A 24,139-nucleotide genomic window follows, 5' to 3' on the forward strand; every position below is an offset into this window, starting at 1 on the left:
GTGAGCAATTGCACTGTGCATCACTTGCTTTGTGTATTATTATTATTATTATTATCATATTATTATTATTATCATTTTATTTCAGTTATTAAACTGTTTTTATCTCAACCCACGAGTTTCTCTCACTTGTGCTTTTCCAATTCTCTCCCCCATCCCATCGGGGGGCGGGGAGTGAGCGAGCGGCTGCGTGGTGCTTAGTTGCCAACTGAGGTTAAACCACGACACCTTGGAACTGGTGCTGTTTGTGTTACAATAGCAGTCACTCGAGGTGCATCATGGCTTTTTTTCCTTCCTTTTTTTTTCCCCCCAGACCTGACCAGGTCACAGTTTCCACAACCCCCAAAAACTTTCTGGAAGATGCAGTTGTTGTGTTCTTTTAAGCTTAAAAAGGAAAAAGTGAATGGGGAAAAAAGAAATCGGCAGTAGCAGAATTTTGAGTACAAGCTGTGATCCTCTTTCAAAGATGGAAAATATTTTTTTTTTTTAAAAAAAGCAAAAACCTAATCCCCACACCTTCAATCAAAGGGGCGCATAATAGCTTGTCAAATAGTGAGTGTTTATGGCAAGGAAAGACGAGACTGGCGTACTTTGTGGCGTATTTGTTTGGGCTTTTGTTAATGGGACTGATTTAGATCAGGTTCTGCACTTTGGCAGATCTCTCAAGCCGCCTTTATTTCACCGGCGTTTCAGGTGTGTCGAGGATGCAGGAGTGGGCTCTGCTGGCAGCAGCGTTTGCCCTTTGTTCACAGGCAGTTCCTGGTGACAAAGGAGAAAGGCTCATTGTTTGTGCGAGGAACCTGCAGGGGAGGCTACAATTTTAAAATAGAAGAGATCTAAGGCCACTCCTGTCGTTCAGACGTGGATATTTTAATCTTATCTTGCATTTAGGGACTGTTTTTTCAAGGTGGAATCACCGGAGTGAGTAGTTTTGCCGAGTGGCGTCTCTGAACAAAAGACAAAGATGTAGGTACCCTACAGACAGTGATAAACAGCTTCACGATCTCATCCTGTCAGCAGCCTGAAACAACTGGAGAGGAGAGCTGACTAAGTCTGATGTCCTTGTGTGATGAACTGCACCAACAAATCAACCCTCTCTCCTGCAGATAGCCCGTTTCAGTGAAATTTTGTACTGTTCCCTCAAAAAGCAAGAGCGTGTTATTGGGGAAACCGACAGGAACATTGCTGGGATGCCCAGGGAAAGGGTAGTGCATGTACACAGGTGCAGACCAAATGCTCCGAGTGAGGTGCATTTCTCAAACATATTTTTAATTAGGAAAACCTCTGGGAAAAAATTGCAGTTTTCAGTGGTATGTTTAGATGATGCAAAGGGAGATTTTTGGGAAAGAAAATGGACAGGACTTAAGCATGTCTGGCTGCCAGGTTTTTCCATATGGGATTTTTTCTGAGATGTCATCCAGAACAGGCCAGCATCTGGTGTCCTCCCCGGCCACCCTGTCCGTGTGACACCAATGGCACATAGCTTGGTGCTGCCGTAAAGAGGAGGCTAAGCGTCACACGTTCTGTGAATCCCCGTTTCTCTCTCTCGCGCGCACACACACACGCCGCTTCTGAGACATTTGGTGTTTAAATCGGCACGCTCTATAGGAAATAACAGGGTCTGATAGTTCAAGGATTAACAATCACTGGCAGCCGAGCTGTATAATGTTTCATTCTTGCGCCCTGTGAGCTCTCAACTTGATGAACACTTTTAAAAATGTTAATTGAAAACCTCGCAGTGGAGACTATTAGGAGGCAGCCTGTTTCTGACTGATAGCCGAATCGGAAGTCAGACGCCATTAAAATGTTTGTCTCCCTTATCAGCGAGGCTGCTGCGGCGGTGGCTGCCCGGGCCCATCGCGTTGGCGTTTCTCATGCAGTTTTGCTCTCTTTCTCAGGCCCATATTCTATTATCGTGGCAACGAGATGATGGCGGTGAGAGTTGGGCTTTACAAGGCTCACTACTGGACCTGGAGCAACTCCTGGGAGGAGTACAGCAAGGTAACAGGACACCGACCTGCACCCTGGTCTCATTCATTCTCCTGGGGAAAAAGAATCCTTTAAAGCAGAATTTTAAATTGGGGAATGTCGCTGTGCACTTGCAAACCAGCCTTTTATTCACAGCCTGTTAAGAGGCAAAATCTGCTGCAAAATCTAAGGGGACTGGTGTCACAGCACCCCTCTACTGAAGTTGGAGGCAAGCAGAGGAAAATGAGCAAAGTCGGAGTTGTTCTGAGAAGTGCTCCCTTTAATCAGCGCTTAATGCCCCTTAATATTAAGCTTCTTCCCTGCTGAATTCTGAGCTTTCATGTGTACCCTTACAAAGTTTGGAGTCCGATGCCCGATTGATCACGTGTCTCTCAATTTCTAGTTAAAAGACCTGGTGCCGTGAGCTATTTAAATGGAATAGGGATGGGTTTGTTGTGGTGGTGTTTTGGTTTTTTTTTCTTGAAAGGGAAAAGGAAAGCCGTAGGAACCGCGCAGTGGAAAGAACAGCAGTTGTTGAAAACAGTAGAGTACATGTGTTTAATCTATTATCAGCACTTTTGCAAGCCCGTATCACACTGTAAGATGTTTTACATTTTATTTGCCAAATAGGCACAGCTTTTGTAATTTCCTGGCTGATCTTCTCACTGATGTTAAGCACTATTATTTTTCTTCTTTTGTATCTTTCTTGCCTCAGACTTGGGTACTAAACTCTGGGGCATTTCTTGAACGGCAGGTTCACACATGTGCCTTGCTGATTATACCTTTAGACATGAACTAAATGCATTATGGCACAGCTCTCGGCAGTTTTGACAGCAGGCTGGTATTGGGGAGGGATTGTTTGTATGATTTATTTTTTTATGTCTTTTTTTTTTTTTTTAACTTATGGTGGGTCAGTCAGGCATCACAGGTGCAGAAATAAGTGCTGATGACATTTGTGGATATAAAAGTGCACGGTTTCTTTCATTGGGATGTCCTGGGGGTAGAAGGAAAGATCAGCTCCAAGGGAGTCATTTACATTCAGGGCTGTAAATATGTGCATTTGTCTTTTTAAGACTGTAATGCTCCAGGAGTCAAAGTTTCTGTTTTACACGGAGTAAGAAGGAAAGGAAAGTTGGCTCCAGAAATGCATTGCACGCTCTGTCTCAGTGCTAATTCTACGCAGCTGAAATGAGATAATGTATTTGTCTAGGTTAGTACGCGAGTAAAACCCATATATCACACGTGGCACAGTGTGGAGGATTTTCCCTGTGTGAGAGACGCTGGGAGCTTGTATGCACATGTGTATGGGTACATGAACGGGTTTAGAGGCACGCTTTTCCCATGTGCACGGAAGATAATGTCACACATGAGTAATTGTTCTCCATTGTATTATAAGCACATACACACACATACCTAGCTGGGAAATAAATAAACGTCTGCGTTGATCTAAATTTATTTGTACATGTCTGAGTATGTGTGTAGCCGTGATAATGGGGACCAGTTACTCATTTCAGAGGCTCTCCTACTGTGAGCAATGGCAGTTGTGCAATTAAGGAATATTTATTTCTTTCTAAGTCTTTGTTTAACTACTGTCTGATAAAAGTCAGCAATTATACTGTACATCAGAGAGATTATTAAAAATTCACTTGCTTTCCTGCAGCTTGTATCACATGTGGTTGATGTGGGTAAAATTGGAGCACATTAGTGGACAGACTAGCCATTAACAACATGCAGAGGAAGCTGAGGCTGAAATTTGTTCCAATTCTCCTCATGTCCTCAAGCCATTAATTACAAGCCTTGCAAGTTTAAAAATAGAAATAAATCAGAGTGCTGAACAGTTCCACAGTTCTGAGTCCTGTTTTAGGAGTTTTGTAATCTCACCTTACAATACAGTTGCCTCTTTTCAGTGACTGGTGTTCTCAGCTGTATTGATATCGGAATATATTTATGCTGCCAGAATCAAAAAGGCCCATTTGTTTGCTAATTTCATTTGAAAAATGTATTTAAATACATGCATGTGTGTGGCATTAGGAATTCTGACTGCTGGCAGGTTTGCTGTTTGATAAGTTTGATTTGCCATCCCAGTAGAACTTCAGCTAATGAGGCCTTGTTAATTGTATGATCTTTAGCATGGGTCCTTACCTTATTGTGAATCCAATGTGATGATTTATTAAACTTTCAGATAAGAAACTCTCTATGTCTGAAGCTCCAAACTCAGACCTGGAATAAACAAATGTATCTGGCTGGCGTGTTGTCCAGTTGAAAGAGATCTGAAGTTGGCCAGGTGTGTCAAAACAGCTGTCTGCAAATTTTTAAGAGGTTTGTTTTATGGGTAGTTGAGTATCTCATTATTGTGACAGATACATGGCACGTTTTAGCCAAACCTCCTTTCACTTTCAAAACTCCCTTGTTAATTGACACCGTGGGAAATCATTGATACAGAAAACTTGCACTGTTTTTAATCCACGCTTTGTGCATTTTTGTTTGATTTTTAGATGAGATTATATCATTAAAGCAGCCAGAACCACATTTTCATGTTGCTATTGGAAAATGTGAAATTGGTGCGTGTCCTGGGTCTGTTTAGGACTACCATGTCTTTCAGGATTATTTAGAAAGTGTGTGAAAAATTGGCCTCTAACCTGGAAAGCTATGGGTTTGAATGTGGTATAAGTTAGTTAAGTAATAAAGTATGTATATACAAATAAAAACATACCAGAGAGAAGCAGCTTACAGAAAGCAAAGCCTAGGAAAGCACAACAGGGATATGAATGCTTCTCTCCCTGTGGCACTTGGAGTATTTACACTGGAAAGATCCCACGCAAGCGGTACACAGGTTTGCCGTTGTCTTAGACTCCCATGACATTAACACGCCCTTACTGGTCTGCATCCTCTGCCTTATGGCCCGGGATTAAAATTTGTCATCTTTCACAAAGATGAAGTGTGCTGTTCTGTTCTTCCTAATTTTTGTTTGTTTGTTTTTTAACCCCCAAGCAATTTTTTTCTAGTCTGACTCCTCTCATAAACTCTTGTAGTCTTTCTCAGTGCTGGAGGATACCTTGACGCTGTCTTTTCTGCTGGCTTAACTTGATTACTTAGGTAACTTGCGTTCTTGAATTAGTTAGTCTCTTGAAAGCATAAAGGGAAGGCTCACTCAACAGAAGCAGGTGAGAGTAAGCGCTCTGTGGGACATTCTTCCTGTAGATTGCATAGGATGCTTATTTGGGTCTGTTTACCTGGCTTCCATCTCCTTTCGTATAGGTGGCTCGTGTTTAATAGTTTGACATATCTGACATTCAAGAGGTGATAAATGGGACAGAGGTAGACGAAAGGAAACTTTACTTGAAAAATATGTTTGTATTTTTAAAGATTTTTAAATGGTTTGGTAGAGGGAGAGAAATCTTCACCCTGCACGAGACCTGAGTCCCTGTTGCTCAAGGACTGGTGGATATCGGAGCGTAAGCTCTTCCACCATCATTGACCACCTTTCTTCTTGTAGCAAAAATCAGCAGTGATAAAAACAGCCACGTGTTGTGTGTTGGAGCAGAAGAACTAAGGATAAACCTGGGGAGCTCCCTCTCTTGTATGGCATAAAACATGCAGGACTTTTATTGGAAGTCTCCTGTAAAATGCTGTTCTTGCTGCTCTCATCGTCCATCCTTTTAGCCTGTAAGTCATGCTTGTTCGTTACCAAATTTGAACTGGATTGCAAAGTGCATGACAAATAATGCATGTGAACTTGGTATTTCTGTTTTATTGCTGCTGGTGCCCACAGCCACGATGCTGGGTGCACAGCTTCCCATTCCTAAAATACGAACGCTCAGAGTCTGCATTGTTATGAGTTATTTTGTCCACTGGATTGAAGGGAGAGGTACATTTCATCTTCCTTGTTTGGAAGGAGAGGTCTGAAAGGGGAAAAAATGGGTATTCTCTATGGATCTATCTGAATAGCCAGCAGGTCCTTCAGGAATTGCCTAATTTAGTGCTATGTAGAGGAGGCAGGAGCATGAGCTAGCAGGAGAAAGGGAATTTCCTTCTCTCTGCCTGCCACAGTGACGATCCAGCAGAGAATAGTTTCTTGTGCCCTCCAAGAGCAGTGATGCAAGAAGGGGAAAAAAAATAATTAAGAAAAAATGTGGAAAACGCCCTTTGGTTCATTGGAGAGTGGCTGATAACATCAACCTTTCTGCTGTCAGCTTAGTATCTTGTTAGTAGTCTTCAGTGGGTTTTTCAAGAGAGCTCCTGTGCCTTTAAAGGATTGGTGTAGGTGCCTGCCAGAAGACCCTATTTTTTAATGTAAAATGCCAAAGGGGTTATTCCTGCCGCAGCCTGTCTGATTGCCCTTCTCCTCAACGTGAAGGGATCGATAAAGCCTTTTCTGCAAGGGGGATGTGAAGTCAAGTAGAACCTCACAAATAATGACATTTGATTGTGGTCCTCTGAGCATATGAGCTAGCCATTGATTGCTTCTGCTTGAGAGCCGCTGGAGGCTTGCTGATCTGCCCATCTTCTGGGGTCTCTTCCAGACAGTTAACACATTAGAAGCAATTTTTGTTCAACAGGGTTGAAGCTTGGCAGTCACACTTCCAGGTGTCTGGTCATTCAGAGCTCCAGTTTAGGAGGCTTTTGCTGGGAATTGCCAGGAAAGTGGGAACAGCCACTTACCCGTGCTGTGGCAAACGGCAAGAGACAACATTCCTGGCTTTAATTAACTGCTGTTCTTTTTCTCCTTCCAATATTAATACAGTTTTGCTGCTCTGGGTTTTGTGTGGCGGAATGAGGAGACATGACCAGGAGACAGACCCCAGATTTGCTGCGCCACTATCAAAATCTGCAGCCGCTTGTCAAGTCGGAGGGATCTGGGATAGCGCCAGGGTGACGAATTGCCAGAGGCTTACGTTAACACAAGTGGTGATTCCATCACTTGGCGGAGAGCCCAAACTGGCAACCGGCTGTATTTGTCTCATGTCTATATTGACATAGCATCTGTAGTCCATTTGCTCTGGAAATTAAAGTATAAGCTGTGCAACCAATAGCCGCTAGATCTTACGAACGGAAAAACAATCCAGGTTACGCGATTGCTGGGGAGAAGGGCAGAAAGACGTGCTCACTGAAAGGTTTACCTGATGTGCAGGAATTTTTTTTTAATTTTTTTTTTTAAAAAGGATTGCTGGAATTTTTCCTACGGCAAACAGGTCTGCGCGATGGTGCAAAACGCTGTGCCTATGCAAGAGACCGGGTGCAGGAGCTGAGCTATTTCTGGTTGCCATCTGATGCTCTTTTATGGGCTCCCTTAGACGTGCTCTAGATAGGATCTTCTTGTTTGGCTTTCATGCTTTTATAATTGAGGAGAAAAGATCCAAGAATTTGCTTAAACACAGGGAGTGACCTTTCTACTCTGTTTGATCAGTGTTACCTGTAAACATGCAAATTACCTTGGATAGTGTGCGGAGTATAATATTAGGCACGTGCTTTAACTGGCTGTTGATCCCCTGCATATTGTTATTAACAGTCTGCCAAATAAATAGCTTAAAGGAAATAACAGCGGATGAAGTGGTAGTTGATTTGGGTTTTGTTATCCTGGTGGGCTCTTCTCCGACATAACATAGCTTTACTTTTGGGTGAAGTTGCCATCCTCTTGGCAGTGCCAGAGAGCTGAAGCTGGTCCTTTCTCGGCGTAAATGGGGAGAGCTCCTCTGCAGCCCTGGAATGATGTGGCTTTTGCTCCAGCTGAGAACCTGGCACGTTTGCATTTATTGTTAAAGCCTGCAGTGTTCTTGGGGTCCATGGGGCATGTTGTCAGCTCAGGCTTTTACAAGGGCCGGGGGGGGGGAAGTTTAATGAAGAGCAAGAAACGATCCAAAATGGTGACATGATTTAAAATTACCACCTAGAAGAGAGTCCCCTTCCTCACCAGGCCTATTGTCCTGCAGCCTGCTTGGGGTAGCAGCGCTGGAGGGCAGCTCCTTCTCTCCCGTCAAAGACATACACAAGGAGTTTTGGCATGTCCCTCCGCCCCAGCTCCCAGTACCACACATGACCAAATTTGCACGCTCTCCAAGCAACCAGAGGCATCGTCCAGATGCTCCGGAGTGTGGATTGTCTCGTCTTTAAATAATTCTCAAATCTCAAGCAGATTTAATTTATACTGGTTTTGCTCCAGAAAAGAAAAGCAATCCAGACTTGGGGATCCCAGACTTTCAGTTCACTGGTATAGCTGATTTTTCTCTTTCCATCCTGACAACTGAAAACGCTTTGACTTACAAATAAAAAAATGACATAGAGTTGTGGATGATAAGGGACAGAAGACCAGGCTCCTCTACCTCTGTCTGTAGTGTATTACTTACTGTGATGCTGGACAATGCCTTGATCAGGGTGTGAGGATATAATTTTACCTCTTATTTTTTGCTCATTTGTTGATGAGCAGGTAGAAAATATTTTAAGCTCTCTCTGTAGGTTGAATATTGGCAGTCACACAGTACATAAAAATAATAATAGTCCATTTTATTTGTGGAGATAAAGTTGAAAGGCCTCAGAAATTTAAAGGGTGGTTTCAGCCATATTTTAAGAGAGTTATTTATCAATGTTGTAAAAAGGTATGCTTGATTATTTTTTTTTCCTTATTTTATTTTTTCCTCAATAGACTACTCTTGAAGGTGCATTGAGTGCTTAGATTAGGAAGACAGATAGCTCTTGGCTAGTGGCCTCAGGCAAGTTGTCGCAGCACGCCACTTTCCTAGGAGTCTTTGGGTCGTAGCCTGGGCCGTGTTCTGGAGTCTCAGCTACAAGGATTTTATAAGAAACAAAAGATAAAATGTAAACAGAGCAATGTATAAACAAATACCCAAGAGACTAAAATCTTCTTTCAAACTAAAGCATTTGCAGCCGAAGAGCATTGTACCAATTAGCAGGCTCTTAATTAAATTGCTTGTTTGATTTGCATCCAAATTGTAATTTGGATGTTATGTAGGCTTTGATACCTTTTCATTAACTGTTCCTTTTGAGGGGAAAAAAAAATAAATCTATTTTTCACTGTGTGTTTCAGAGGCCTGTGGCATCACAAGGTGGAAAGGTCAATCATTTTTGTATCCATTTAAAGTCCATTATTGGTAGGCCACTACAACCTATCAAGCAACTCTCTTATTTTTCCAGTCAGTGATTCAGGAATCTATAGCTCTGTGCAGATAAATGGGATTTCATGGGCTTCTAAACTTCTTGCTTTATTGAAAAGCAGAATATTAACTGCTCCACTGACCAGCTGTCCATTAAAAACACAGGATATTTTTAGAAAATTGTTTGCCAATCAAATCCGACCAACATCTGTAGAGAGCCTTTTCAGTTTGTTTGTTTTATAAGCAAATGCTACAGCTGCTTTCCCACCTCTATTGAAATATTCCCATTTACCTTCTCTCCATGTCTCTGTCCGTGTCTCGGGGCATTTTGAGGTATTGTAAGGAGCGCAGCGTGTTAGCTGGAATTGTAAAACCGAGCTTTAACAAGTCCATTTGGTGCTAGTCCTTGCTGGTCTATGGGGCCCCCTGCTTTATTCGCTGTTCAGTGAAATTAGTGCTTTGCATTTTTTGCTATTCCCAGGGCTTAAATGGGTTCTGTTAGCCCTCAAGACTGCAGGCCAGGCCCTAGGTGGTTAGGGAGCTCGACACCTGGCTAATAACCGGCTGGGCTTTGGGAGACGCAGCCTGGCAAGGCGTGCAAAGGCAGATGCAGAGAGCTCGCCGCTCGGGACTTGCGAGCAGGCAGCTCGCTCTGTCCCGCGGTGGCCAGCGAGCACTTTAACCCGTTGCTGCTAGCAAAGGGAGAGTCCTAGTACTTGTGCCCTCCATACCCACTGCTGCTGCTGGGGAAACCCCGACTTCTGACCCCCTAGACTTGAACGTTAGTGGCAGGAATGTCTCCAGACTTACTACAGTTCTTCCAGCCCCACTCTCATTCCCAGGTGAGTGCCTCGGGTGAGACGCTATAAATCAGATCAACAAATGGACCCGTTTCTTTAAAATTAACCAGATTTGCTTTGTTCTTCAGTGAAACAGATCCTTCAGGTCTGGTGTCAGGTGCTGGCAAGCTGAGTATTCAGGGAGGCTAGCAGGTGCCCATTGCCTCTCAGGGTGACGCCCTTTGGTTTGGCTGGATGTTTCCTCCAGGACTGTTACTTTTTGATCAGAACTGCCAAGTGATGTGATCCGATCCTCTCTGTGTTTTTCAAAGCCATAGAAATCCAAGAGAGAAGATCCTTTCCACGTGCAGAATTCTTATGATTAAATGGTTTCTCCTCTGTCTTTTGTTTTGCCATTTCACTTTAATGAATATTTTCTAGAGATTATATTTTTTTATAAGGCAAAAACGGAAGGCCTGCTCCAGCTTTTATGTCAGCGCAATGCCAACATTGTCACCTTGTTTTACCCCATCAGATCAGAATCCATTTTGCAGACTGAAGTGGACTCTCAGTTTAAAATAATTATGGGTTTTGTGGGTATATTGGAACAAGATGCTGAAGAAAGTGGCATCAGCTAAAATTTTGCTCCCTCCCCTGCTTCACCCTTGATGACCTCTCTCCTGTTCACTGCAGGGCATTGATTTCTGTCCTGGGCAGAATGTCTCTGGAGTGACAACACATACACAGGAGGAGCACACTACCCTGCCGCTGCTTTTCCACCTGGGGAGGGACCCTGGAGAGAAGTACCCATTAAGGTGAGCCAGTTAACGAAGATGTGAAAACTCAGCACTGTCAGTGTGTGCTTTTATAGAATTCATTTGCCTTGGTAGCTGCTTCTTGCAATCTGCTTGAAAACTGTCCCAGAAAGCCATTACTGGTGAGAGTAGTAAAGAGGAAGGAACAAACCTTGGTTTTCAAATGGTCAAGCTAGATGGATGTGCACATGTCCATGGCTCGACTCGTCAGTCTGGTGGTTCTTGTTCTGTGTCCTACAATCCCTGACGGAGGAGGCAAAGCGCACGCTTTTGGACAGGAGGGGACTGAGTGCAGGGCAGTCGTGGCATGAAGCAGTGGCGCTGGTGAGCGTGTGCATTGAAGCTGTGACTCTCTTTGTGGTTTAGGGCTAGGGAAGAAATGTCTGGTGGTCTTTGCATACTCTGCGGTGTTTTTCCTCTGTGCATTGGAATCTGTGGAAGGCAAACATGGTAACCTTCCAATCTCCTAGCCCTTGCTAAAGGAGCTTCTCCAGAGGGTCTTTAGCAAGCGGACTTTCTGCCCAATCCTATTCCCTCCTTGGACACTCCTGGCTGTCCAAATCCATTTTCCTATAAGCCTACTATTTTAACATTTATCTCCGGCACACACCATGCCCTGAGAGATTTCTGTAAGGATTTATGTAGTCATCAGCCAGCACAGCCCGCATATAAACCTGCCACCTCCAAAAAAGCTCCCAAGGTGTCCCCACCTCCCTCCCACCTTCCTTCTACTGACTGAGTTTTACCCTGCGGCAAAACTGGCTTCAAATGGGGGCGTGCAGCCTCAGCCCTCACCGGTGGCTCCAACTCGGAGAATGTGGAAATAAAGAAAGAGAAAACTAGTGCTACTGTGACTGCCTGCACAGAAATGGGTTTGTGCAGCAGCTTTAACAGAGATGTTTTGTGAGCTGACAGGACTGCAATTACTCAACTGTTTTAAATAATTGAGTGGATACACTCGTTCCATTACTTTCAAAAGAACTGAGCCTGTGCTGTCCACTAAGTGTTTTCACTAGAGAGAAGGGGAGGAAAAATATTTTCACTTCTCTCCTCACTTAACAGACAAGCACCCTAGAGGTGCATTACACAGCGTATAAAGCTCTTCAGAAGCCCAGCACGTTAGCTCTCGCTTTCTATTGCGTTTCAGCACTAATGAGTAAAGCAAATCTGCAGCTCTTGTATTTTAAATTCAGCTCGGTGAAACTATGCTATCCGGGTTGGGATTCCAGATGAGACTATGTTTGGTTTAACAACTACTTTATTTTAGGAAGATGAGTGGATAGAAATGACCTCTTTTTCCAAAAATCAAACACATGGGTAGTATTAAGTGAACTGTAGTGTGCCTAGTGTTTGTGTTTCCCCTGAATTTGAGGGAGAGGAGCTCTTTCCCAAGAGGTGTTTGCAGGACACCTGCTTCCCTGTTGTTTACATGTTCCTTACCACCACCATGGATTGAGCATTGAAATAAAGTCCAGTGCTCCATCTGCAATCATTTCTCATACAGCTCCGTTGGTTTTTGGACACTCACAAGCTGTTGTTTTGCTTGAATTTTATGGCAAGATTATGACATGGTTATGGAAAGCTGTGATGTTGTTTAATATGCAGACCCTAATAGAAAGCCTCTTCTTAGTAAATGAATCTTCCTTTCTGCAGCACGTTCTGTTGCTATTGTCTCCTCTCTGGTCACAATGGGAAAACTCAGGGAAGTGGGTCTCCTATATCAAATGTGGTAATTAAATTATCCTCATTTGTGGAGCTGTTACTGTTGTGTATTTTTATTTAGCTTAATTATCCCCCTTGGCAGACAGCCTGTTGGGATTCCCAACACTAGTGTTTCTCAGAAGGGAATCCAGCATTCTCCTCCAAGCATGCATCTGTCTGTCCGTACATGCTGGGTGTGCTCGCACCGCTTGTGCTCCAGCCCGAGGTTTGTGTGTGTTCGCAGTCCATGTTGGCCACGCTCCTCTGTTCATCCTCCTGCAGCCCTGGAGGAACAGGGTGTATCGTACAGCTCTTTCACCAGCTTGGCTCTTCTGGTGTGTCAGTATGTTGCCAAAGCATTTAGAAAAATTTGTGTTGCACCCCTGTTTTATTGGTACCTTTTCCTCTTTTATGTAATCTGCTTTTACCACTTCACTTTGTTAAATCTGTACTGGATTTTATTAGTGCTGCTGCTGCTGTGAAGGAGCAGCATGACACACCGATGTCCTGTTCTCTCTGCCTGCTTTTGTTTATTTTTTATTTCATTTACTCCTTATTTTAGTGCAGCCTTTTCTTCTCCCTAAAATTATTTTCATTATCTGTCGTATCTCTTGATTTGCATTAGTTTGGAGTAGGATCACATGCAAAACCACCAGTAAGAGGTTTCATTGCTGCGCGTGAAGGCCAGGCGTCACACGCACCTGCAGAGAGATTTACTGCTTATATATTTGGGCTCCCTCTAGGATCTCAGGGGACCTCAGAGCCAGGGCATCCTAGAAATCAGTCAGCTCAGTCAACTGTGGCAACACTCGTGACTTGCAGGGTGCTTATGTTCAGGCAGTCTCATCTGAAATGTCTTTGGGTCATGACATTGTGCACACAAGGTACTGCATGACACTAAGACTTTTTCAAGGCTATTCAGTTCGTCTCGGAACACGGGGATTAGCCTTTTCAATCTGCGTTGGAGAACTGGCTGCTGAAGGGATCGCTGAAGATGCAAGTCCTTCAAGATCTAGAGGCAGCATGTAAAGTTTTCAGTTCCCTGGGTTTTGTGGTGAAGCAGGACAAGTCCTTCCTCTTCCTGACGCAGTTCACTGGATTTCCTGGAGCCTGCCTGGAAACAATATCAGCAAAAGCTTATCTCCCATAGGAGCACTTTTCAGGCGGTGGAAAAACTGGTCAGGCAATTACAGGCAGGTCCTGTCATCGTGTTGAGGACACATCTGGCAGTTCTGAGCCATACGGCACCCTGCACTTATGTTCCCCTTCATGTAAGGCTGTGCATGCATCCCTCCGCATGTCTGACTCTAGGAAGAGACCCTCCCAACAGGGTTGTGACTGTTCCTTCCTGCTATTGCCCCTCTGTTTTTGGCTGGACCGCCTCCTGCGCCCCAGCGTCTGCCAAGCACGGTTGCGTTTGCCTCCTTCACCTTGAAAGATAATTACCGATGTGTCTCAGTCTGGACTGGAACTTCACCCTGGCAATCCAAGAACCTCACAGACTTTGCATTTTGTTAGCTGGGATTCATAGCAGTGCCAAATGCGTGTTACGAGTTCTCACGCTGCCTGAGCTTGCCCAGGTGATGGCATATTTACATCATCACATCAGTGGGCTGGATGGAGCAAGATCCATGTCCTGTAGTTGACCTTCAGGACTGACACGCTCAGCACTAGGACATTCACTACCAAGCTCTTATCCCCCTCTCTCCTGGAAAGAGGAGGACTCTCCTGAGTACTGCAGGACTCTGGGGTCCCAGCGTTGAGAAGAAGCTTGGCACCGTAGGACAAGCTCGATATTTATACGGCTGCAGGATGAGGCAGGGCGTGAACACGCCTGCAGGTACTGATGAGGCAAAATTGGCATCTGGAGAGGTGCTTGTAATAAGAACACCTGCAATACCAGGGTATATATGGGCAATATATTTCAAAGAACTGTGGTTACTGATAAATAATCTTTCTTTGGTTGCCAAAAATGGTAATGTAACTGCACTTATACGAGTTACCGTGTTATCTGGTCCTTGTGTAGTGAGAAGTGAACCGTTTGTGTCTTTTGTCACCCAAGAGATTGATTAGATCTGCGCAGGCTGTGGGATGGAAGATATCTCTTTTTTTATAGCTCTCAACTTAAAAATATAAATAAGACTGTGTGTTAGGCAGCACACAAAGCAGAAGCATTTCTGTAAGTCTAAGCAGTATTTTGTTTCCTCTCTAGATGCAATTACTAGGGGCTTTTGCTTTGTATAAAAACACTCAAACTGTGGGGTGCCTTTGTCACCAAATTTATCAGAATGCAGAACTACAAGATCTGATAGGCTTTTTTCTTTACTAAATTCTGTTGTGTTTGTGGTATTGTGTGTCCGCTAAGTACCATATAGGGTACTTGTTTCTCCATTCAAACCATATGTGACAAAGGCAGTAAAATTATCTGTTGGTAACATCTTCACAACCAGTTGTCAGTTTTATTACCCAAGTCACAGATTACTGTTAATACACGCCTTTACTAAAATACTTCATTGCCAGTCAGGAAGAACACAAGTAATAACGTATAGCAAAAGCTGGCACAGCTTAAAATACAGTTAACAAAATACCCAATGCAAACTGAAGTAGAGAGAGTGTTTTGGGTCAGACACCAAAGCTGCAAAAAGAATTTGCAGCAGAAATCTCTGAAATACTGTCAGTTTGAGCCAGAGGCGCAAAGCCTTGTTACTGTAACAAGTAAGTACAGCATGCTCATGCCTTGTTATTACTCCAGGTTAGTAGCGATTCTGCTTTGAGCAATTAGCCTCTGTTCAAAACGGAGTTTACTACAATTTGAACGTCAAAATACCTGTGTTTTACTTAGGGCAATAGCTTTTACTAGTGTGGAAAAAATGGAAGCGATAAGGCTTGGTTGATGAACATAATGATTTTCAAACACATTAATTAAAAAGAGAGCTCACAAGTGCCTATTTCAAGCAGATGGAAAATCCAGGAAATCATCAGAGCGGTAATTGCACTGGTTATGGAGCCAGAAAAGAATGGAAGAAGATCCTGAAGGGAAGCTAAAGGGGAAGGGACCTGATAGAAAAGTTGCTGGTCTCACCTTACTGATCAGGGCAGAAACCTCTCTGTGGGGAAAAGAGAAAAGAAGGTGCAAAACGGGGGGAAAAATGTGTACGACAAAGAGCCAGAATCTTGCCCAGGGGAGACGCTGACTCCTCAGCTTCTTGAAAAAGAAGGAAATGGCACTAGCTGCATTGCAGGGGTGAATTAGCTGCTGCCACAGGGGAGGTGGCACTGAGGAAAACTAAAGCTATGGAAACTGTGGAGAGCTGTGGATAAAGAGCCTCAGTGATGCCAGTGAAAAACATCCGGCATCAACCACGCAGGGGCTGGACGCAGAAAGGTTGTCAGAAGCATGCAAGCCAGGCGTGACAGCCAGTACGCAGCCAGCTCTGGAGGGAAGAGGGCTGAAGAAAAATACGTCTGTGGAGGAGAGTCGGTCGCTAGCCTAAGATCGGAGGCAAACTCGTCTCGATCGATAGCTGCTCTTTGCCCAGTCCCGGGATCAGCGCTCTGCATTGTGGCACATCATCTGTAACTTCTCCTTAATCGTGGCAGACGAACAGCCTGCAGGTATTTTGATGAGTAACTGTCTAGACTAGAGTGATGCTAGATGATAAAAAGGAATATCGAAGTAAAAAGCCATATGAACCAGTTTCAAAAACGCAAAATGCAGTTTGAAATGGACATCTTCAGAGACGGGTCCAGGCAGTGCTACAGCCTCAGAGAGTAGCCTGAAGGACGCATTGCTTAAATTATGGTTCAGAAATACCACTGGAGCAACTAGCGGAGGATCAGCTGGATAGTCATTATCTTCTTGTCGCCTGTTCACGCAGAGACTAAGGCTTTACATAGTCGCTCTGCCCTTATCCCCTCTGCCAGCTGAACGCTGTGGTGGCTTGCAATGAAATCCAGCAGAAAGGCAGGATCCTTGAAACCGGGGAGTTACAACTTCCGTGAAAATGAGTGACCAGGTAGAGGATCAGCAGGATCACATCTTGCTGCAAGGAAAGCTGTGGACACCGTTAGAGAATCCGCAGGTGAGAGGCATCGTCAATACTCCAAGTATTCGTGTGGCTAACTGGCCACATGCCCCATCTGGGGGCCCGCAGACGCTGCTGGACCAGAGAGGTGAATTGGGGTATGAGCAGCCCAGCGTTCTGTTTGATTCCTTTTTTTATTTTCCTTTGGCCCTGTGGATCTCTCCAGTAATTGCAAGTTGCCACGTTTCAGCAGCCGAGCCCCAAACCTGTTGTCTGCCTCATGTATTGTGCAGACTTTAAATTGCAGAGAAACTTGATAATAGGAGAGAGGAACTGAGGAAGACTGAATAGGACAAGATCAAGACTTGGATACTACAGTGCTGAGCAGCCTGATAACAGATAAAATCAAATTACCTGAATCTGGGTGTATTTCGCAATTAAAAATAATGTTTTTAATTAAAATAATTCCAGTGGAAAAGGAAGTAAAATATACAAAACATTAGCCAAGTTTTATGCTCTTCCCATAACTTCATGTGCGTCTGGTAAAACACACTATAAATCTGAACGCTGCTATTAAGAGCCCGCTGTCAGGTTCCTGTGAAGCACACTATATAATACCCATTTTGTGACATTCCTCTCAATAATAACATGGTCCTGTCGCTCCCAGGACAGACGTACTGCACTGTGCCCGTATGTGGGCGAGGTATGATACATCAAGATCTGGATTTTTAAAAATGCTCTTTAATTTGCTCCGGTTCTGATCTATTTGAGGGTGTATTTACGATGGTAGAGAATCGCTCTCTCCTCCTCCTTACAGCTCAGGATGCTAGCAGACCTGGAGGTGAAAGACTGACGACTGCAAGATTAAACCGGAGCTCTTAACACCAAAGGCAGCGTGTGAGACAGACCCTCCTTCTTCCAAACCTGAATTTCAGTGTAGGGCATGGTGGGGTTAATAGCAGAGCAGGTTACACTGGAGTTGTTTGGCGAAGGAGGAGATGGGAACAGATTGCCAAGGCACAATTACACTAAATGAAGGAAGCACAGGCCACACCTGTGCCTGGGACCCGGCGCTCGCAATGCAGCCCTGATTGGATCTCCAGAGACTTCCTGGAGGTAAAGTGTCAATTAGTGTAATGACCCTGGACTTTGTCCACTCCGTTCCCTCATTCTGAGCGTGGAATAATTTCATGTACGCTGGGGGATCTCTTTTAGCAAACTCCTCACAACACCACCTGCTCACCCTCTCATTCTTCTAGTGCTATTCCCAGCTCTCCTTCTGCAGGATTGTTGAACTAGAATACAAAATGCAGCTTGCCCAGGAGGCAGCAAGGTTTGGATCTTCATGCAGACAATAATGCCCAAACACCTGTGTAGATAATACCATTTTTTCTGGAACAGAGAATGTAGCAAACCCTGCCCTCGCAGCCCAGTTCTGCATACGCATTCAGGGAAATGCTGGGACTCCATGTAGGAGTAAGAGAGGTTCCCAGCTCCGTGAACAACTCAGACTGATTACCGTGAAGTAATTATCCCCGTCTCACATACAGATTAAAGGCACTCTTCTCTTGCAGATTTTTGTCTCAAAATGCACTTCTTGCGTAGTGCTGGAGACAGTTTTAACCCCCCATATGCAGTCAGTAAATACTTTACAAATCGCTGCATGGATATTGGATCTTGGTGTGCTTTGTGGAGCTAAACAGGTCTGTTTGAGCAAAACCTGAGCTCATCAGAGTGAGGAATGGGGATCTCCATGGGGCCAAGACAGGAAAACCAAGCTGCACTGCTTTGTCTCAGTAGGTGACTCCGGTTTCATGTGAATGCCAGCCCCGGGGCTGGTGCCCTCCTGCAGGCATTGCAGTCCCCTGCTACGCATGGAGACCTGACACACGTCTGGATGAGGAAGATAGTTCATGTGTTCAACTGACGCATCTGAAGATGATCTGTGATGATCTTCCAGTATTGAATGACACCTTACAGCACTCGGGGTCCATCACTGTCGTGTACTGCAACACAAGGAAGATAGCTGCAGTTGGATATGTTTTAAGCTAGTGTCAACAGGTTTAGCCAGCTTAAGAGCATGTTAAGCCCTACTGAGACAAGGTTTACAGGTTAGCGGTATGGCTTGGGGCATAATCTATACATGTTCTTTAGCTTTAGCCAGCTTTGTACTTACGTGAGAAGTGCGAGTCTTTTATATGTGCCAAGCCGTTTCTGTCGTGCTTTGGGGAAGTCATTCAGCCTATGCTAAATGCTGAAATAATCTAGAAGTGTAGAAGCTGCAGAGGAGAGCAGTTCAAAACCACCAGGAGCTGAGGTTAGGCCGAGATTTCCTGTCACTGCTGAGCTAGCTGAAAAAGCCAGGAGTGTCCCGAACATGGGAATTAAAGCAAGAAGATGATTTAAATGACTCGAGCCTACTTTGTTATACCATGGCATTCACGTGTCGTAGGTTGCTAATGAGCAACAATGCCGTACATAAATGCAGTAGTTAAGATTATAGCAAAAAGGTTTTTTTCATTGCAACAGGACTGGCATATTTGGAGCAAAAAGCAGCAGTCGTGACAACATATTGTTTATCTTTCATCCAGACCACAGCTGTGTTTTCCACTGGTCTGTCCAGATTATAGCTAATTTGGAATCCTATGTATGAAAAGCCGTTTCGATGGATGAAATTGAGCTATCTCTTTAGCACTTAAATATTTGCAAAGATGCTGTGGAGCTTAATTAGTTAGCAGCAACATTTTATCTTATGGGTCCACTTCCAAAAGAAGATCTTCAATGCTGGAGAGATGACACAAGAAAAAACCACATTAGATAGTTACAAGAGCAGCAGTAGGAGGTATTAAATGATTTGATATCTAGAGTATCTGTTAGACTCTAGCAATTGATTAAAATATGTATTAATTCATATTAATCCTTCATACAAGGATCTTAATGAAGTGTGATTAGCTCGGGTTTGGAAGAGCTTTCAAATCCTGGCACAAGAAGTGCATTAGAAATCTAAAACACTGAAATACACGTGCCTCCCTAAGCTGTGTTTTCACCTCCGTTTCCATCACTAGAGTATGTAGGCTTTAAAATGTTCCTGGCTCCCCCGTTTCATCCAGTCTCCAGCTCAGATGTCTGACATGCTGTGTGCATCCCTGGTACTCGCCTGCGGTTTTAGGCAGACTCCCTCAGTGTGTTTGTCTCTGCAGCGTTTTCTCTCCGTGTGCAGGCTCTCCCGTGTTCGCTGTCCTCTGCGTGTCAACACAGGTTAGCTTTAAACCCTCCCTGCCTCTTTTAAAAAATCTGTTTTGATTTTTTTCAAGCATGCTGCCGGGCTGGCAATCCTGTGCGCTTGAAATGCGACCAGAAGGCTTCCAGATAAAATCTCGCCAAACTGAAAGGCCATTGTGCCACCGGGATGCAACACTCAAAGCCAAGTGATTGCTGCCTTGAGTGTCCTCATCAGGGTGTGAGTCAGAGATGGGCTTTGGCAGCTCCCAAACTTCTGCCTTCCCTGCTGCTTTCAGCAGAGTCTTTGGGGCAGCGCAGGAGTAAGCAGCTGGCTGCTGTGAGAGCTAAGGTGGGGATGCGTGGGGAGAGGAGCAAGCAAATTCGGGAGCTTTGCAAGAATAGTCTGAATTTCAGGGTGGTCCGTACGGATCACACAGCCGGTCCCGGTGATAGTCTCTCCACCAGGATACAGCTAGCTGGGTGTGAGAGCCGCAGATTAGTTTGCTCGAGCTTGTCATTTCAAATTCCCTTCCGGTTCTCTATCAGCAAAGCTCAGGCCCATCCCCACAATCAGCTTCTCTCTGGATGGTTGCCGAGATGTGATATTTATAGGGTTTACTGGAAACTGTTGGCACATTACTGGGCTTCGAAATGTGATTGTTTTTCAAAGGAGGAAATTAGCTGGAGTGTGGGGCTGGTGGCCAGCTTGGACTGTAAGCAGAGGGAGCCTGAGGTCAGGACTAAGCTGCATTGTTTCTTTTATCTTCAGAAGCAATTTGCCGCTCTCTGTTTTGTAAGTGACTCTTAACGTGATGGACAAAATGAGATCATTCAGTAGTAATCCTCCATTTTAGAAATACTTGAAGTATTAGTGAAGTACGCCCTGAACCACTTAAACAAGTACCTACTGGAGTAATCGGGTGGATAAAAATCTGGTAATTTATAACCCTGTATGAGGGCTTGGAGCATGACAGATGGGTCCCAGCTTGGAATAATAAAGCTGTAATGGAAGAATGTAGATGGGGCAGAACCCCAGGGTGGATGTTGCGAAATGGAGGAGGTATTCTTGTCTTGGACAAGTCACTTCTATTCTTCTTCTCCATCTTCCTGTTTGCATAATATTAGTTCATCTTGGTGATTGTGAAGTTTTGCTAGCCAACGGTTGTATTTGAAACCCTTAGCTTGAGAACACTCTTGAAAAACAAAGTATTGACATTACCTTGGATTCCCTACAATAAATGCCTCTGTGTGATGCGCGTGTTCAGAAAAGCACTTGAAGGAGTGGAGGATGAACGCGCAGAGAGCTGGGTGACCTCTTGGGTGACACGCTGGAAGGATCGCCTCGGCAAACTTGTTTATGTACTAACGTGTCTGGCAAGGTGTTTGTCCTGTGTCTAGGAAGCCTCCCTTGATAATCATTTAAGGCACAGCTCGAGGGCAACCCCAGAAGCACCCTTCTTTGTACATGCCATCTTTGCCAACAAGATCCCCCCCGGGAATCAACACGAGCTTGAGGCATATCTGCCCGACTACGAAGCAGCACATTTGGGGCCACTGGGACTAGCAGTTCTGAAAGCTGAAGCCCCGTGCTGAGATGATCTGCCAGGAGCCATGTGCTTCTTTGCTGGGGAGGGCAAGCCATCTGCCATCCTTGCTGCCCTAAGCAGAGCATCTCAGACCTGCAGCCTCCAGGCCCAGCCAGGCTGGACTCTCTCAGCCCAGATGTTTCATTCCCCTATGGACCTGTGGGCAATTAGTGTCAACTGTTTACGTACTCTTCTCCTTCGCTATGGCCCAGGAAAAGTTTTCTGACCTAGCTTAGTGATGTGGACACTGTAATGATGCCGTGTATGAAGCCCCACTAACAACGTCTGTATTTTTTTCACATTCTAGTTTTGCCAGCGATGAATACCAAAGGGCTATGGAGCGAATAGCTGTCGTTGTCCAGCAGCACAAGGTGACCATGGTGCCAGGGGAGCCACAGCTTAACGTGTGCGACAAGGCTGTCATGGTGAGTAGTTAAAGCATAAATACATTTGAGAATCCTTAGCTTAAAATATATTTTGTAAAGGCTTAAAAATGTCACCTAATACTGGGAAGGGATGGAGAAGAGATTCACGCTCGCCCGTTTGAAGGGCTGTCTGGCTGTTCCACAGAGGAGAGGGCTGTTTGTTACCTGTGGAACGCAGCAGCATAGGAAGGCTCGTACAAAGTGAGTGGGGTTAGGTCTACCAACGTGCTGTGATGAACCCTGTGGCTTCCTTCCTTAGAGATATGGCAGTACCTACAGCTGTAGATCCTTCTTCTCCTTTCTAATCCCCTTCTGCAAATCTCAAAAGTCCTCTGTGCTTTGAGTGGTGGGACTGGGACAGTGGCTCTTCTTCAGTGATGTGTGAGCGTATCTTTGGTCTTGCTCGGTCTCCTCCAATTCCACCCGTGCCTGACTTTTCCAAAGTCTTTATAGCTTGAAACGTGACAAACATTTTCAGCTCTGTTTTCTGTTTCAAATTGCATGTTGGAAAGTTACAGTTTGGCTTTCCTGTCAAATGCTGCTTGGTTTGTTGAGAACCTGGGGAAGAAACTGGATGGTTTGTAGGAGGTAAAGTTGTCAGATGACAGGAGTGTGTGTAGTCTAAGGGGATGTGCCTGTAGACTGACACAAAATAGTAACAGGCAAAATCTTTCTGACGCTGAAATAATCTTCTGAAAGGAACAGTCAGTACCTTCTGCTTAGGGTCTATCTCCAGCCAGACAGAAAAGTACAAAATGTGGAGCTGTGTCTCCTTAATAAGAAGGCAAAGATCTTTTTTAGCTTTGTCACATCTTTTTATTTTTGGATGTTAAGTAGGAAAAAGATTTGAAGGACCATTGTTTCTGTGTTGTTTTCTTTCATTATTCAACTTTTCCCTTAATAAACACTGTTCCGTGCTCCTCTGGGACCTTTTGGGTTCAGGCACTCTCCCCAGCGCCTGGCTGCTGCCAGAGACCTTCACTGGAAAGGCATTTCTTCTGTCCTAATTCCAACTCCAAAACTGGTTCATAAATTGTAGGCATACTCCGCTGTTCTGCAGCGTGTGCAGTGTGTTTAGGTGCTGTGAAAACATCTGGTATCCTTGTTTGTCAACATCCCGTGTCTTTGGGTTGCATAATGGAAAAAGTGTTGGACTGGAGGTCCCATACTTGGTCCCGTACCCCAGCCCTCTCCTTGGGGTTACTGCGAGTCAGTCTTCTCCCTGAGCATGCCTCATTCTACCTCGGTTCGGTAGAAGTTTTGCGGACCATGGGCTGCCGCTTCTGCTTTCGCTATGGCAACGTCCAGGGCTTGGCCAAGTCCAGTTATGCCTGCCTAGTCTGTAAGCAGAGGCAGCTAATGCCTGCTCCAATGCTTGGCCAAGCTCAAACCAGATCATTCAGGCTGTCTGAGGCAGGAAGCCCTCCCCGGTGGGCTGGGGGGTGTTCTAATCCCAGGAGAAATGTTCAGATCCCAGCAGGAAACTTTTTTACATTACGAGTTTTCTATTCTATGTAAACTCCTAACAGGCTGATTACACAGTCACAAAACTAAAACGAACAGGCACCAAATTATTGCCTTTCGAGACCAGAGATGAAGATAACCAAACCTTTTTGGAGTGATAGTATCGCTGGGGTTGACTGGGCCCTAAATCTGTGTTTGGAGGATGCTGGGAGATAAATATCACCTGCTAATATTATGCCCAATACTGTCTTCTAAATTCTGTCACCCATTTATTTGATCTGGGCGTTTAATATCCTGCCTGAGGAGAAGCATTGTCTTTACTTATCCATAAGCGAAGCAGATGGATGGTTTTGTAGCTACTGCAGTATTGGGATTGATGTAAGCGCAGCAACATCAGCCCTCCTGAGCAGGGGAAGTGTTTGCTGGCCCATCTGTGGTGTATCCCACCAGCAGTGTAGATGAAGCTCCCGCGGAGCCAGTTCTGCTATGTTCTCCTCCTGTGGAAGTGTGGGAGAAATTGCTCCATGCAGTGGAGCTGTGCTGGCCTGACTGCGTGTTTGATTTGCAGCACACATGGTGTCCTCAGGGCTCTCAGCACTTACAGATCCAGGAAAGCCGACTTGGACCGCGAGACTGAAGCAGATACAATTTGGTTTTTTTTTTCAAAAGAACAAATATTTCGTTTATTTCTTTGGATTTCTGTTGCTTCTACAGAGTGGTCAGGCATCTGAAATTTCCAGTGGTGGCTGTGCATTTTAAAATTGAGAAACGAATTTAGAAAACAGCATTAATTGTTCTTAAACTGTCTGGAGCCCTTCGTGCAGTGAGGTGCCGTCTGCCAAAGCTCCCCTCTGTGGTCTGCTCCTTCTGCGGAGATAGCTGGTGTCTCACTGCCATCTGTTGTCAGCTGTATGGAATAGAAACCTGCTCCAGCATTTTTTCTGGAGTTAAGCTTTTCTTTCACTCTGTAGGAATTTAATTCCAAGAAAATGTAAATGACTTGAAGGATAAAAATAAATAAAACGAAAGGCAATAGGTCAGAGCTGAA

At 44.6% G+C, this 24,139-nt stretch overlaps 1 protein-coding gene across 1 annotated transcript in view; it reads left to right on the forward strand.

Annotated features, from left to right (window-relative positions):
* Nucleotides 1–24,139, forward strand: part of GALNS (galactosamine (N-acetyl)-6-sulfatase) — a 45,488-nt gene that overhangs the window by 17,794 nt on the left and 3,555 nt on the right. Inside the window, exons 10-12 of the mRNA XM_009326973.1 lie at nt 1,896–1,998; nt 10,547–10,668; nt 21,510–21,627. Of these exons, the coding sequence (XP_009325248.1) occupies nt 1,896–1,998; nt 10,547–10,668; nt 21,510–21,627 (343 nt within the window). The remainder of the gene's footprint in view (nt 1–1,895; nt 1,999–10,546; nt 10,669–21,509; nt 21,628–24,139) is intronic.

Source organism: Pygoscelis adeliae, unplaced genomic scaffold, assembly GCF_000699105.1.
Source record: "Pygoscelis adeliae isolate BGI_AS28 unplaced genomic scaffold, ASM69910v1 Scaffold727, whole genome shotgun sequence".
Classification (NCBI taxonomy): Eukaryota; Metazoa; Chordata; class Aves; order Sphenisciformes; family Spheniscidae; genus Pygoscelis; species Pygoscelis adeliae.